This window comes from Megalobrama amblycephala, linkage group LG5, assembly GCF_018812025.1.
Source record: "Megalobrama amblycephala isolate DHTTF-2021 linkage group LG5, ASM1881202v1, whole genome shotgun sequence".
Lineage (NCBI taxonomy): Eukaryota > Metazoa > Chordata > Actinopteri > Cypriniformes > Xenocyprididae > Megalobrama > Megalobrama amblycephala.
In genome coordinates, this window is record NC_063048.1 from 36,402,093 (window position 1) to 36,415,604 (window position 13,512).

General features: G+C 38.8%; 1 protein-coding gene across 1 annotated transcript in view; it reads right to left on the reverse strand.

The window, feature by feature from the left end:
- Positions 1-7,759: 7,759 nt before the first annotated feature.
- bmf1 (BCL2 modifying factor 1) overlaps positions 7,760-13,512 on the reverse strand; it is a 22,420-nt gene continuing 16,667 nt past the window's right edge. The window contains exon 4 of the mRNA XM_048192107.1: positions 7,760-9,047. Within this exon, the coding sequence (XP_048048064.1) occupies positions 8,931-9,047 (117 nt within the window). The 3' untranslated portion in view covers positions 7,760-8,930. The remainder of the gene's footprint in view (positions 9,048-13,512) is intronic.

The window sequence follows — 13,512 nt, forward strand, 5'->3', positions numbered from 1 at the left end:
TTTTTTTTTTTTTTTTTTTGAGAAGTTAGGGTTCTACCCTGTGTGAGCAAAGCCAGTATGTTTTAGTTCAGATTCGATAACAGTAATTAGAATTTATGGGAAAAAGAAAATCCTCTCCGCTTCAAAATAACTGAAGCACAAAATAAGGTTTAAAGAACATGTAGATAGAAAAGAAAAGTATCATGGAGGCAGTAAAGGGTTAACCGTGGAGGCAAGCTCGCGTGTGTTGATTGGCTCCTCAGACGTAAACAAGATCGGCACTTGTCGGTGACCCCGTGCCTGACCTCAGAGATAGACGCTGGGGCTAATGGGTGTCTCTTTCTGCGAGCGAACAGCTCGAGAACACAGAGGCCATTGTTTGTGAGGCAGCGCTGCCAAGACTCCATCCTCACTGAAAAGTGCTGAGCCAAGCAGAGCCGCTGCCGGAGGCGTTCAATCCCACAATCCCCCCCGCCCGAGTCTCGCTCCTGTAACAAACGCACTCCAGACAACTTCATATCTGCTCCAGCTTCACTGCAATGGAGCTCCTGATGCGTGCATGTCTGGAAAATGCATATCTATTCTTAACCCTGTAAAGCCTGACAAATTTCAGAAAGTTCCCCAGCTCAAATTTTTGATTTTTCTGTAGAAAGACAAACATAAATAGTGATGAAAGCCCAAATATTAAATGTCACAGATGTATATTTACTGAGTAATCACTGTTTTGTAGATGAGGGTCAAAATGACCATTTTCACCAAATTAGAGGAGTGTAAAATGACTTTATAAAGATGGCAGCATCATTATTTTATTTTCACACAGAGATTGGAAGATCTATTAGTGAAATCTGTTGACTTTATCAATCTGTGTTTCATTATATGCCAACAGTGACAGTTCAAACATGGGAAAAAAGCACTTCTTGTGTTCTTTTCCTCAAGTTTGCATGACTGTAACTCAAGAAGTGTTAAAGATATCTTAATATCCTTTTAGATTCTGGTTCTGAACAAACTTTTCTTTTGGTATCTTCATTTTAAAGGCCCTCGATGGTTCAATCCCAGAGATATGGAGATCTTAATGCGGCTCCTTGAGTAAATTGGTCACATTTTCAGTGGTCAAAAAACAAATGTGGGTCAGTTTGTATACAGATGATACTTCAGGAATATCTGAAGAACAAATAATGTTGAAACTAGAAATGTATCTTGTGTTTTTCCATCATCTCAACTGCATAGAACATTCCTGAGTGCCATAAATATTCCTTTTCCAAAGTTTGCATGTCTGAAACTCTAAAAATATTCAAGATATCTTAATATCCTTCTAGATTCTGATTCTTAATAAACTTTTCTTTTGAAATCTTCGTTTTTAAGGCCCTATATAGTCCAGTCCCAGAGATATTGGGATCTCAATGCAGCTCCGTGTTCAGATTGTTGAATTTTACCCATTTTCAGTGATCAAAAACCAAATGTGGGTCACTTTGCACACAGCTGATACTTTCTGCTTTTAAAGAGGAATATCTGAAGAACAAATAATGTTGAAACTAGAAATGTATCTCGTTTCCCTCTATCAAAAGAATTGCATAAAACATAACTCTCTGAGCACCAAAAATCCACTGAAAATGGTTTAGTTGAGGCACATTAATTTGTCTTTATAAGAATCTATATTTGAATCAGTTTTAGGGATATTTGGACGATGGGATTTTGTTCATTTTACCAGCTTGTGAAGCTACCAAGAGTTCAAATACGCAGTATCATGACGACACATTACCACAACGACATCCCTAAATCTGAGATTGAACCACAAAATGAAGATTACAAAAGAAAAGTTTCATAAGAACAAGAATCCAAAATGACATTGTGATATATTTAACACTTCTTGAATTAAAGACATGTAAACTTGGGAAAAAGGTTTGTTTTTGGCACTCAGAGAGGTGTGTTCAATTGTTTTGATAGAGGAAAACAAGATACATTTCTAGTTTCAGTGTCATTTGTTCTTCAGACGTTCATCTTTAAACACAATAACTATTAAAAAGTTACTTACATTTGGTTTTTGACCATTGAAAATAGGTAAAATACAACAATCTGAACATGGAGCTGCATTGAGATCCCAATATCTCTGGGACTGAACTATTGAACGAAGATTTCAAAAGAAAAAGTTTATTAAGAATGAGAATCTAGAAGGATATTAAGATATCTTGAAGACTTTTAGAGTTACAGGCATGCAAACTTTGGAAAAGGAATATTTATGGCACTCAGAGAGGAATGTTATATGCAACTAGTTTCAACATTATTTGTTCTTCAGATATTCCTGAAGTATCATCTTTATACAAACTGACCCACATTTGTTTTTTGACCACTGAAAATGTGACCAATTTACTCATGGAGCCGCATTAAGATCTCCATATCTCTGGGATTGAACCATCGAGGGCCTTTAAAATGAAGATACCAAAAGAAAAGTTTGTTCAGAACCAGAATCTAAAAGGACATTAAGATATCTTTAATACTTCTTGAGTTACAGGCATGCAAACTTGAGGCAAAAACACAAGAAGTGCTTTTTTCCATGTTTGAACTGTCACTGTTGGCATATAATGAAACACAGATTGATAAAGTCAAATAGACCTGAGACATGTTACGAAAGTAAAACCTCAAAACTGACCAGTGCATGAAAAAAAACAATGGTTTTGACCTCTATCACCTCTACCACTTTCATAAGGTCATCAGTGTTTTAATCTTAATCCTCGTCTAAGACAAATCGACTGACATGAACATCAAACGAGTCCCTCCTGCAGCTGTGCATCGACTAAAGTAAAGTGACCTTTCTGAAAACTGACATTAATTCAGTCAGAACCTTCCTGTTTGCACTATAAATGGGCACGAGGCTCAGAACGGACTTTAACGACAGCCGTGTGACGCCAGGGCTCGGGTCACGTGATCGTGTGTGACAGGCGCTCATTAGTGTGGGCAGCAGCATGGCAGAGCGGCTGAATTAATGACCTCGCTCTGGGAGAGACAAACAGCGGGCAGCGGCGCTGCCAAACGCCTGGATAGTTTCACGTCTCCAGCAGCCCCAATACCGTACAGTTCATTACGCTTCTGCACGACGTGACGCCAATAAACAGCCTCAGGGTGCTTGACTCGCTCTAGTTCAACAAACTACAACATATTACACTGGTTTAACTACAATAATAGACGTACAGAAGCACAAACACATGAAATCTCCTGACACACTGTTGTTATTGTTGATTAAACAAGGGGGATCTCACATTTGACATCATAAATGTAGATTAAATACACAAAAAAGCGCATACACTACATACATTGATACTTAGAAGCTGCGCTTGGTCAACTTAGTAGTAGTTAATAATAATGATTCAAAAACATTGAGACTTTAATATGATTTTATTGATAAAAGTGTACCAATGAAACAACCAAAAAAACTTCAGAAAAGTATTTTGTAGAGCAAAGCTCTTATGTACAGCATATTGCACTATATAACAAAAACTAGAACTTCCATACTGTATCAAAACCAACGTGAGGAGTGCAGAGTACAGTCCCAATGTTTACACACATGCTACATCTTCGCTGGGTCTCATTTCTCGGTGTACAGTGAGTGTGTGAGCCTCGAGACTAGATGGATCCATACGTTACTTAAAACAAATGGCTTTCTGAATGGGTTCATTTCAATGTAAATCATCAGCTGTTGGATATACGAAGGCCCAGGCAGAATATGCCAACCGTGATTGTGTGGCACAATCTGGAACTGCAGACGACAAGGAATGTTTTGAGACTGAAAAAGCCCTCGATCACAGTCGACAAACACATCTGCTTTCAAAAAGCCACCAATTTCAGAAAGAAAACCAATGAGCCCCAGTCAATATCAACTTACAAAACAACAGATGGAGTGAAATACAGTTAAAGACACTGTTGGCTTCATCATGGGTTGTTGATTTCAGACTAATACGGGCACCGTCTGAATCAAAAACATTGAAGACAAAAAAAAAAAAAATATTCCTGACATCTCAAGATCTTGAGAAGAGCGACATGTTAGAGATACTATAACACTGGGATACGAGAACTCTTGAGATTCAATCAAACACAAAGTACTTTCCAGTGCATGTAAAAAGAGAGAAACAGAGATAAAGCACTTCACAAGGTTAGTTTCATGAACACAAACTGCGACTGTCTTCAAGACCTCCAGTTATGATGGGATTCTGATTGAATGCAATGATCTTTAGGATATTGGAGAGATTGAACAAGGTTTTAGACCCTCAGAAGCAGAATTCATTTCATGAAAAGATTGAGTGAAGCTCACAAGATGCATAACAAACATGTCCAAGTCATATTTCACCCCCAAATCAAATGAAAAGCAGGTATTTTTCTTATATATGTTTCAGAACTAGGTCTCAAACTGTGTTCAGATTTGCTCAGTCTGCAACCAAAAGTCAAATATCTTCGCGGGCCAGCGTTGAGAAGACGTTTCTGTGCAATGTCACAGCGCATTAATATAGAACGGTGATTAAACTGACTGGAACTATCTGTGCATTGAGTATTCAGGCAGATCATGCTATAAAATATATTAAAATTAATGAATAAATATAATGTATTTATATTTAAATTTATTTACGCAACTTTTTCTACTCGATTTTGTAGGGAGAAATACAACCTGGACATGTTTACGTAACCTAATTATACAATCCGGACTCTTCTGATTTCACTCGTGCTCAGTTCATCTGATGGCACTTAGTTGATTTGAACAAACAGAACAACAGTGACCAGATTAAAATCATCCTAAACCTCCTTCAGCAACACAACAAACACGAGAAATGCACAACAACAAAACGTTAGTATAAACAAGGGATATAAAGAAAGGAATTGCACAATGAAATGTATACAGTAGCAACGGGCCAATATACACACACAAAAAAAGGAACAAAATAAATAAGAAAAAATTAAAATAAATAAGGAGTGGAGGAGTGCACATACGTGAGCGAGGGCTCGAGGAGGCGGATGAGCGCGCGACACTGGCTCAGCGTTCACAATCTGCAGGAAACTCACGTTCACCTCGCGCAACATTCAACATGCTTCAACATGCTCTCAGCCGCGGCCCAAATCGCTCTCGAGAACTGTACCTGTACCCTAATGATGTACCAGTGGAGCTGACGGATAACCAGTACAGACCCCCGGAAACCAGCACATCCCGGTCATACTCCACCTCGAAATCACAAGAAACGGGAGCCTGTTGGCCATTACTTTGCATTGGCATTGTTATTATTGTCATGAATTTAAATTTGCATCATTATTTTCCTGCTTATTACTATCTGTATTGTATGAAACACTATAGAAATAAATACACAGCAAAAATGCTGGGTTCAAAATAACCCAAGTTGGGTTAAAAATGGACAAACTCAGCGATTTTAGGGTCATTTTAAGCCAGCCATATAGTCATTTTTCAACAATAGTTGAGTTAAATAAAACTGCCCAGCAGGTTGAGCAAACATTTAACCCAACCGCTGGGTTAAAACAACCCAATCGCTGTGTTTGTCCATATTTAACCCAACTTGGGTTGTTTTTAACCCAGCATTTCAAGTGTAGACTTGACAATTGTTCTGTATTCAATTTGATACCGTTTCAGTGATTAAAATCATCCAGATGTTTAATCATTAATTAAATTGACTTGAGACACTAATATTTTGAATCTGTTTTTATTTTCTTCCATTTTAATTTTAATTTTGGTTAATAGCCGTTTAATGGTTTTTATTCATTTTTATTTTAGTTTCAGTTATATTAGTACATCAATTTAAACTAAATGCAAATATGAAATGTTGTCTTTGGAACTGGCTGAAATCAAATAAGTTTGCGTTTTTATATTTTATTTTCTTTCAAGTAACGAAAATGTTTTTATGGTTTCAGAACCCTGCTAAACAACTAAACTAAATGCACCTAAAAATAAGTTGAAATGCAAAACGATTCTCGTTTCTTTCTTTTGATTTTTGGGGTGAAATATGATCTGAATGTTGCTGGATTTCAATATTTGACACGGTTCTGATAATGATGAGGACTTTCATCTGTATTGTCTTCAAAATGTGAAACAAAAACAAAAGTGTATGCTTTCCTTCATTTAATCATTCTGCCAACATCTCTGATTAGAAACGAATGAACTGCATGTTGGCGGGAAAGTTTCACGAAATATGTGTCACTCCTTCAAGATGAAAAACAAACAAAAATACAAGACAGACAAATCAGAGGAACAGCATTGAATGCATCAGTGTCTTCAAACATAATAATTACAGTCTTCAGAAGAACTTCTTCCTCACGTCTTTTACAAATAAAGTAGTGGTCCTATTTAAAAAAAAAAAAAAAAACAAGAAAAGAAATTTACACCACCAAAACTTTACAGATCACCTAGTATAAAAGTAGAAAATAAAACAGGAAAATCGAAAGCGCCAAGTGTCCTGAGAGGAGAAACAATGCAGTCGCTTCACAGATTTACACAGTATTGCTCGCAGGCCATGAAACTGATGGCCAGGATGAAGAGAACCACAGTTTTAGCTGATATATAAAAACAAAATGACATGTGAAGAGAGCCGACGACTACAATAAGGCTGAGGCTGATATGTTTGCTGTATGTTAGTGTAAACACAGTCTAGGTCGTTCTGTTCGTGTCGTAGGCACACAAATGATCTTCGATATGTGAAAACAGGTTTGTATCTATTGGCCATTTCAAATTGAGTGGATTGAAGTACCTGAGTGAGTCGGAGACGTAAAGTCAACATTTTTGCTGAACGTTTATAGAGTAACACTTTACAATAAGGTCCCATTAGTGCATCAACTAACAATGAGCAGCGTTTGGGATGTTTTAACCCAGCGATTGGGATGTTTTAACCCAGCAACTGGGATGTTTTAACCCAGCGATTGGGATGTTTTAACTCAGCAATTGGGATGTTTTAACCCAGCGATTGGGTTGTTTTAACCCAGCAATTGGGTAGTTTTAACCCAGCAATTGGGATGTTTTAACCCAGCGATTGGGATGTTTTAACCCAGCGATTGGGATGTTTTAACCCAGCGATTGGGATGTTTTAACCCAGCAATTGGGTAGTTTTAACCCAGCGTTTGGGATGTTTTAACCCAGCGATTGGGATGTTTTAACCCAGCGTTTGGGATGTTTTAACCCAGCGATTGGGATGTTTTAACCCAGCGATTGGGATGTTTTAACCCTGCGATTGGGTTGTTTTAACCCAGCGATTGGGATGTTTTAACCCAGCGACCGGGTTGTTTTAACCCAGCGTTTGGGATGTTTTAACCCAGCGATTGGGTTGTTTTAATCCAGTGTTTGGGATATTTTAACCCAGCGGTTGGGTTATTTTAACGCAGCAGTTGAGTTGTTTTAACCCAGCGATTGGGTTGTTTTAACCCAGTGTTTAGGATGTTTTAACCCAGCGTTTAGGATGTTTTAACCCAGTGGTTGGGTTGATTTAACACAGCGGTTGGGTTGTTTTAACCCAGCAATTGGATAGTCCTAACGCAGTGGTTGGGTTGTTTTAATGCAGCGATTGGGTTGGGCTGCAACAGTAATAATCAAAAGGTGAACATTTAATAATAACCAATTTTATAAATGTTTATTGTTTACTTATTATTCATTAAACTTATTAATAAATGTTCACTTCCAACATATTTTGGGTTCATTTTAAGCAAGCAATGCAGTAATTTTTAAACAATAGTTGAGGTAAATAAAACTACCCAGCAGGTTTGGCAAACATTTAACCCAAACGCTGGGTCAAAATAACCCAATCACTGAGTTTGTCTATTTTTAACCCAACTTTGGTTGTTTTTAAACCAGCATTTTTTAGAGTGTGATATTAACATTAAGATGCTTTAGAAGTATTTATCATTGTTAGTTCATGTTAACTAATGCTAACAACTGAAAACTTATTGCAAAGTATTACCATTTATTCTAATATTTCCCAAAATTTGGTGCATTTTTAAGGCCTGATTAAACCATATATTGGTAACACTTTACAACAAGATCTCATTTGTTAACATAACAATGAACAACATATTCTTACAGCATTTATTAACCTTTGTTAATGTTCATATTAGTTCAAAGTGCATTAAATAATGATAACAGATTCAACATTTGATCTTAATAATGTTTTAGTTAATGTTGAGATTAAAAGTATTGTTCAGTGTTAGTTCATGTTAACAAATGAAACCTTATTGTAAAGTGTAACCTCAGTTTTTTTTTAACATGACATTTTCACAATATTACTGGATTGTAAAGTTTGATGCTGTTGATTGTTGACTAGCTGGATGCCAAGAACTGAAATCAAATGAAATAAAAAGACAATAACAGCAGTACATCAACTCTTCATCAAACCCTCTTCGGTTGCTTGACAAACACAAGGATGTCTAGATCGTATTCAAAGTATTTAAAAAACAGGAAGAACGATAAAAATTCAACAATGATGTAATAAAAGGTAAATAGAACATCAAAACACCAAGAAAAATTGAGGTGCAAAAAGCTTTGTTCTGAGAAACGGCCTCTTTGGAGATTTGTAAGTGACGTCCTGGGAGATTTCTGAAGGAAAAGCCCCATCCACCGTCCTCGTATCTTCATCCGTCCGCTTCGGCGGTGGCGTGGGACGGTAAGGCATTCCCAAGACTCGCAGAGGTCATTCGAATACACGTACGGAAGTGCAAAGAAACTTAAACACCGACAGCATACTGTACAAAATACCTCAAAATGTTTATGAAAATATTCCTGTTAGAATCTCAAGAACATCATGGCATCTTCGTAGGGGGAAAAGAGGTTACCATAAAAAACCGTCCCCCGTCCTGCGGAGGCGTCTTCTTCTCAGTCTTTGTTTTTCCCCCCTCAAAACCCGTGTTAGATATCAGACAGTGCCGTTAAACGTCCCGCTCCGTGATGTGGACTGGGACACGGATGGCAGTTTGTTTTTGTTTCACCTGCGATTTGCCCTCCCGTCCCGAGCGTCGGCGTCTCTCCTGAACAGGAGCGTGTAAAACGCCACCGCCACACGCCACCACAGGGGCTCCTGGTTCCTTTGGTTTCTGTGATGCTGCCAAACACAAATAAAACGAACCAAATTAATCACACATATTGAAGCAGAACGGCAGTAATGAGTAGATTCGGGAATCGAAAATCGATTCCATGTGCAAGAAGAAGCGAAAAGAGAACGCAATTTGGCATCATATAGTGTGCGAATACTGAACTGAGTTCTCTTTTGCATCTTCTTGCGCTAGAAAGGACAAATACACACAAAATTATGTCAAAATATCCTCTGTCAGTCAGTTGAGAAAGAAAACGCATGTGTATCAGTATATTGGATCAGTGCATTTGGTCTTAAAGTGACAGCAGCCTAATAAACCTGCTGCTCTCTGTGTCATTAATGTTAATCAAAGAACAAAAGACAAAGAGAAACTCACTCACTGATCGTGACTGAATAACTTAAATAAGGATTAATCAACATTTTATTTATAAAAAGAACACTATGCAGTGTTTATTTATTTACTAGTTAGTTGTTCTTCAGGATGCTGATTTTTGTTCATGGTATATATATATATATAATTGAAAATATATTTACAATATATTTTCCAACACATTTATATTAATCTATATCTAAATATATTTAAATGGTCAAAAAATATTTTTAAAAATATATTTGCATTTAGCCAAAATGTACTTTAAGAGTAAAAATGCATTTTCATGCCCCTTGAAGTACATCATGCTTTGGCATTTGAAGGTTTATTAAATCAATGACAATTTTCAGTATGACAAATATATTTCCTTAAGTCATGCTCTTTACAACATATATTTAGAATGCATTTAAAATAGGTCAGAATTTATTTTAACCCTATTACTGTATGAGACAATACATTGAAATAACATCACTCATATCACATCTTATGACATTGACGTAATATGGGTGAATATGGGTGAGCGTGAGGAGGACACAGTGATGTAATAGGTGGGTAAACGCTGTGAAACCCAGACACTGGAAAACACTGGCAATATTTCCACAACAAACGCTGTCTGTTCCAGATACAAAGAGGCCACAGACTCCGAATGACAGCTGTCACCTTCACATACAGGAGATCAGACACGTTCCCATTACAACATTACACCGAACACATGTTCACACATTCCAAGAGTCCAATATGAACACTTTAAATTAGAATAAAATTGAGCTTTGGTGAGTAAATATGCCAATGCAACATAATGAGGTTTATACTGAATTAGAACACAGATAGTAGTAGTCCAGTCTTTGTGATGTTTCTAATTAAAATTATGCAAAACAATAAGTCACATTTTTGCCTTTTAATTCTTCTCAATTCAGCCGCCATTGGCAGGTGTAATATGTGAGAAGGTGAAGCTGTCAGAATGTGATGTCACATTTCTCATGATGTCATCAGACACATGTGATCCACGCAGCGTCTAGTAATAAAGATGATAGATGGGCAACTCTCACGCTCTCGAGTCGTTCTTCCTGGCACTGAGGAGAATTGGATTTGGAAGATTAAGCGGATAATACTACCACTGTCATTGAGGGAGGGAAGATAAGATAATTTCACTAAATAGGATTACGGTGCTCTTGAGGCAGGGTGGAGACGCACACACACACACACACACACACACACACACACACACACACACACACACACACACACACACACACACACACACACACACACACACACACACACACACACACACATACACACACACAAATACACATCTGTATTTCAGCTGGCTCAGCTCTCTAGAGAGAGACGAAGCCCAGTCCTACAGCCCGGCACTGATAGCACATCTGTTGCTTTCACAGACAAGTCATAAAGTATGAGCCGAAGTCCTCCCAGTAACTCAGCCCTCTAAAGCTGTCAGACACATTACAAATAACAACACTCACATGCACTTTCAGAGCTGTAAAACACATTTAACACACACTACCAGTCAAAACCGCTCCAGTACACGTTAATTAGAACAATGTCTACGAAACAAATCTTTATGCATTTGTGCTGAAACCTCTAGATCGCCAGGTTTTTAAGATCATGAGACTGTATTATATGATGCTTTTTAATGCTTTCCTTTAGTGTGTAAAGTATCTGTTTGTGCACGTATACGATCTGGAAAGCTACAGAGCTCATAGTCTCCCACAAAGAGATTTATTCTCTCTAACAGAGAACACTGATCCAGACCTGCCTAAAACTTATTTCTGTCATGACAACTCTCAAGTGTTTGGCATGGTAAAGGATATGACAATGTTATGTTTGGTCCTAACAGAATAGATCAGCTATGCTGCTGCAGTTATTGCTGCTGCTGCTGCATATTATTGCTGCTGCTGATGATTATTACTGCTGCTGTTATTGTTGCTGCTGCTGTTGGTTATGACTGCTGCTGTTATTGCTGATGCTGCTGTTACTGATGCTGCTGCTGTTACTGATGCTGCTGCTGTTATTGATGCTGCTGCTGTTATTGATGCTGCTGCTGTTATTGATGCTGCTGCTGTTATTGATGCTGCTGCTGTTACTGATGCTGCTGCTGTTATTGATGCTGCTGCTGTTATTGATGCTGCTGCTGTTATTGCTGCTGCTGTTATTGCTGATGCTGCTGTTACTGATGCTGCTGCTGTTATTGCTGATGCTGCTGTTATTGATGCTGCTGCTGTTATTGCTGATGCTGCTGCTGTTATTGATGCTGCTGCTGTTATTGATGCTGCTGCTGTTATTGATGCTGCTGCTGTTATTGATGCTGCTGCTGTTACTGATGCTGCTGCTGTTATTGATGCTGCTGCTGTTATTGATGCTGCTGCTGTTATTGCTGCTGCTGTTATTGCTGATGCTGCTGTTACTGATGCTGCTGCTGTTATTGATGCTGCTGCTGTTATTGATGCTGCTGCTGTTATTGATGCTGCTGCTGTTATTGATGCTGCTGCTGTTATTGCTGATGCTGCTGCTGTTATTGATGCTGCTGCTGTTATTGATGCTGCTGCTGTTACTGATGCTGCTGCTGTTATTGATGCTGCTGCTGTTATTGCTGATGCTGCTGTTATTGATGCTACTGCTGTTATTGATGCTGCTGCTGTTATTGCTGCTGCTGTTATTGCTGATGCTGCTGTTATTGATGCTGCCGCTGTTATTGATGCTGCCGCTGTTATTGCTGATGCCGCTGTTATTGATGCTGCCGCTGTTATTGATGCTGCTACTGTTATTGATGCTGCCGCTGTTATTGATGCTGCCGCTGTTATTGATGCTGCTGCTGTTATTGATGCTGCTGCTGTTATTGCTGATGCTGCTGTTATTGATGCTACTGCTGTTATTGATGCTGCTGCTGTTATTGATGCTACTGCTGTTATTGATGCTGCTGCTGTTATTGCTGATGCTGCTGTTATTGCTGATGCTGCTGTTATTGATGCTACTGCTGTTATTGATGCTGCTGCTGTTATTGATGCTACTGCTGTTATTGATGCTGCTGCTGTTATTGCTGATGCTGCTGTTACTGATGCTGCTGCTGTTACTGATGCTGCTGCTGTTATTGCTGATGCTGCTGCTGTTATTGATGCTGCTGCTGTTACTGATGCTGCTGCTGTTATTGATGCTGCTGCTGTTATTGATGCTGCTGCTGTTACTGATGCTGCTGCTGTTATTGATGCTGCTGATGTTACTGATGCTGCCGCTGTTATTGATGCTGCTGCTGTTATTGATGCTGCTGCTGTTACTGATGCTGCTGCTGTTATTGATGCTGCTGCTGTTACTGATGCTGCTGCTGTTATTGATGCTGCTGCTGTTACTGATGCTGCTGCTGTTATTGATGCTGCTGCTGTTATTGCTGATGCTGCTGTTATTGATGCTGCTGCTGTTATTGATGCTGCTGCTGTTATTGATGCTGCTGCTGTTATTGATGCTGCTGCTGTTATTGATGCTACTGCTGTTATTGATGCTGCTGCTGTTATTGCTGATGCTGCTGTTATTGCTGATGCTGCTGTTATTGATGCTGCTGCTGTTATTGATGCTACTGCTGTTATTGATGCTGCTGCTGTTATTGCTGATGCTGCTGTTATTGCTGATGCTGCTGTTATTGATGCTGCTGCTGTTATTGATGCTGCTGCTGTTATTGCTGCTGCTGTTATTGCTGCTGCCGCTGTTATTGATGCTGCCGCTGTTATTGCTGATGCTGCTGTTATTGATGCTGCTGCTGTTATTGATGCTACTGCTGTTATTGATGCTGCTGCTGTTATTGCTGATGCTGCTGTTATTGCTGATGCTGCTGTTATTGATGCTACTGCTGTTATTGATGCTGCTGCTGTTATTGATGCTACTGCTGTTATTGATGCTGCTGCTGTTATTGCTGATGCTGCTGTTATTGATGCTACTGCTGTTATTGATGCTGCTGCTGTTATTGCTGCTGCTGTTATTGCTGATGCCGCTGTTATTGATGCTGCCGCTGTTATTGATGCTGCCGCTGTTATTGCTGATGCCGCTGTTATTGATGCTGCCGCTGTTATTGATGCTGCTGCTGTTATTGAT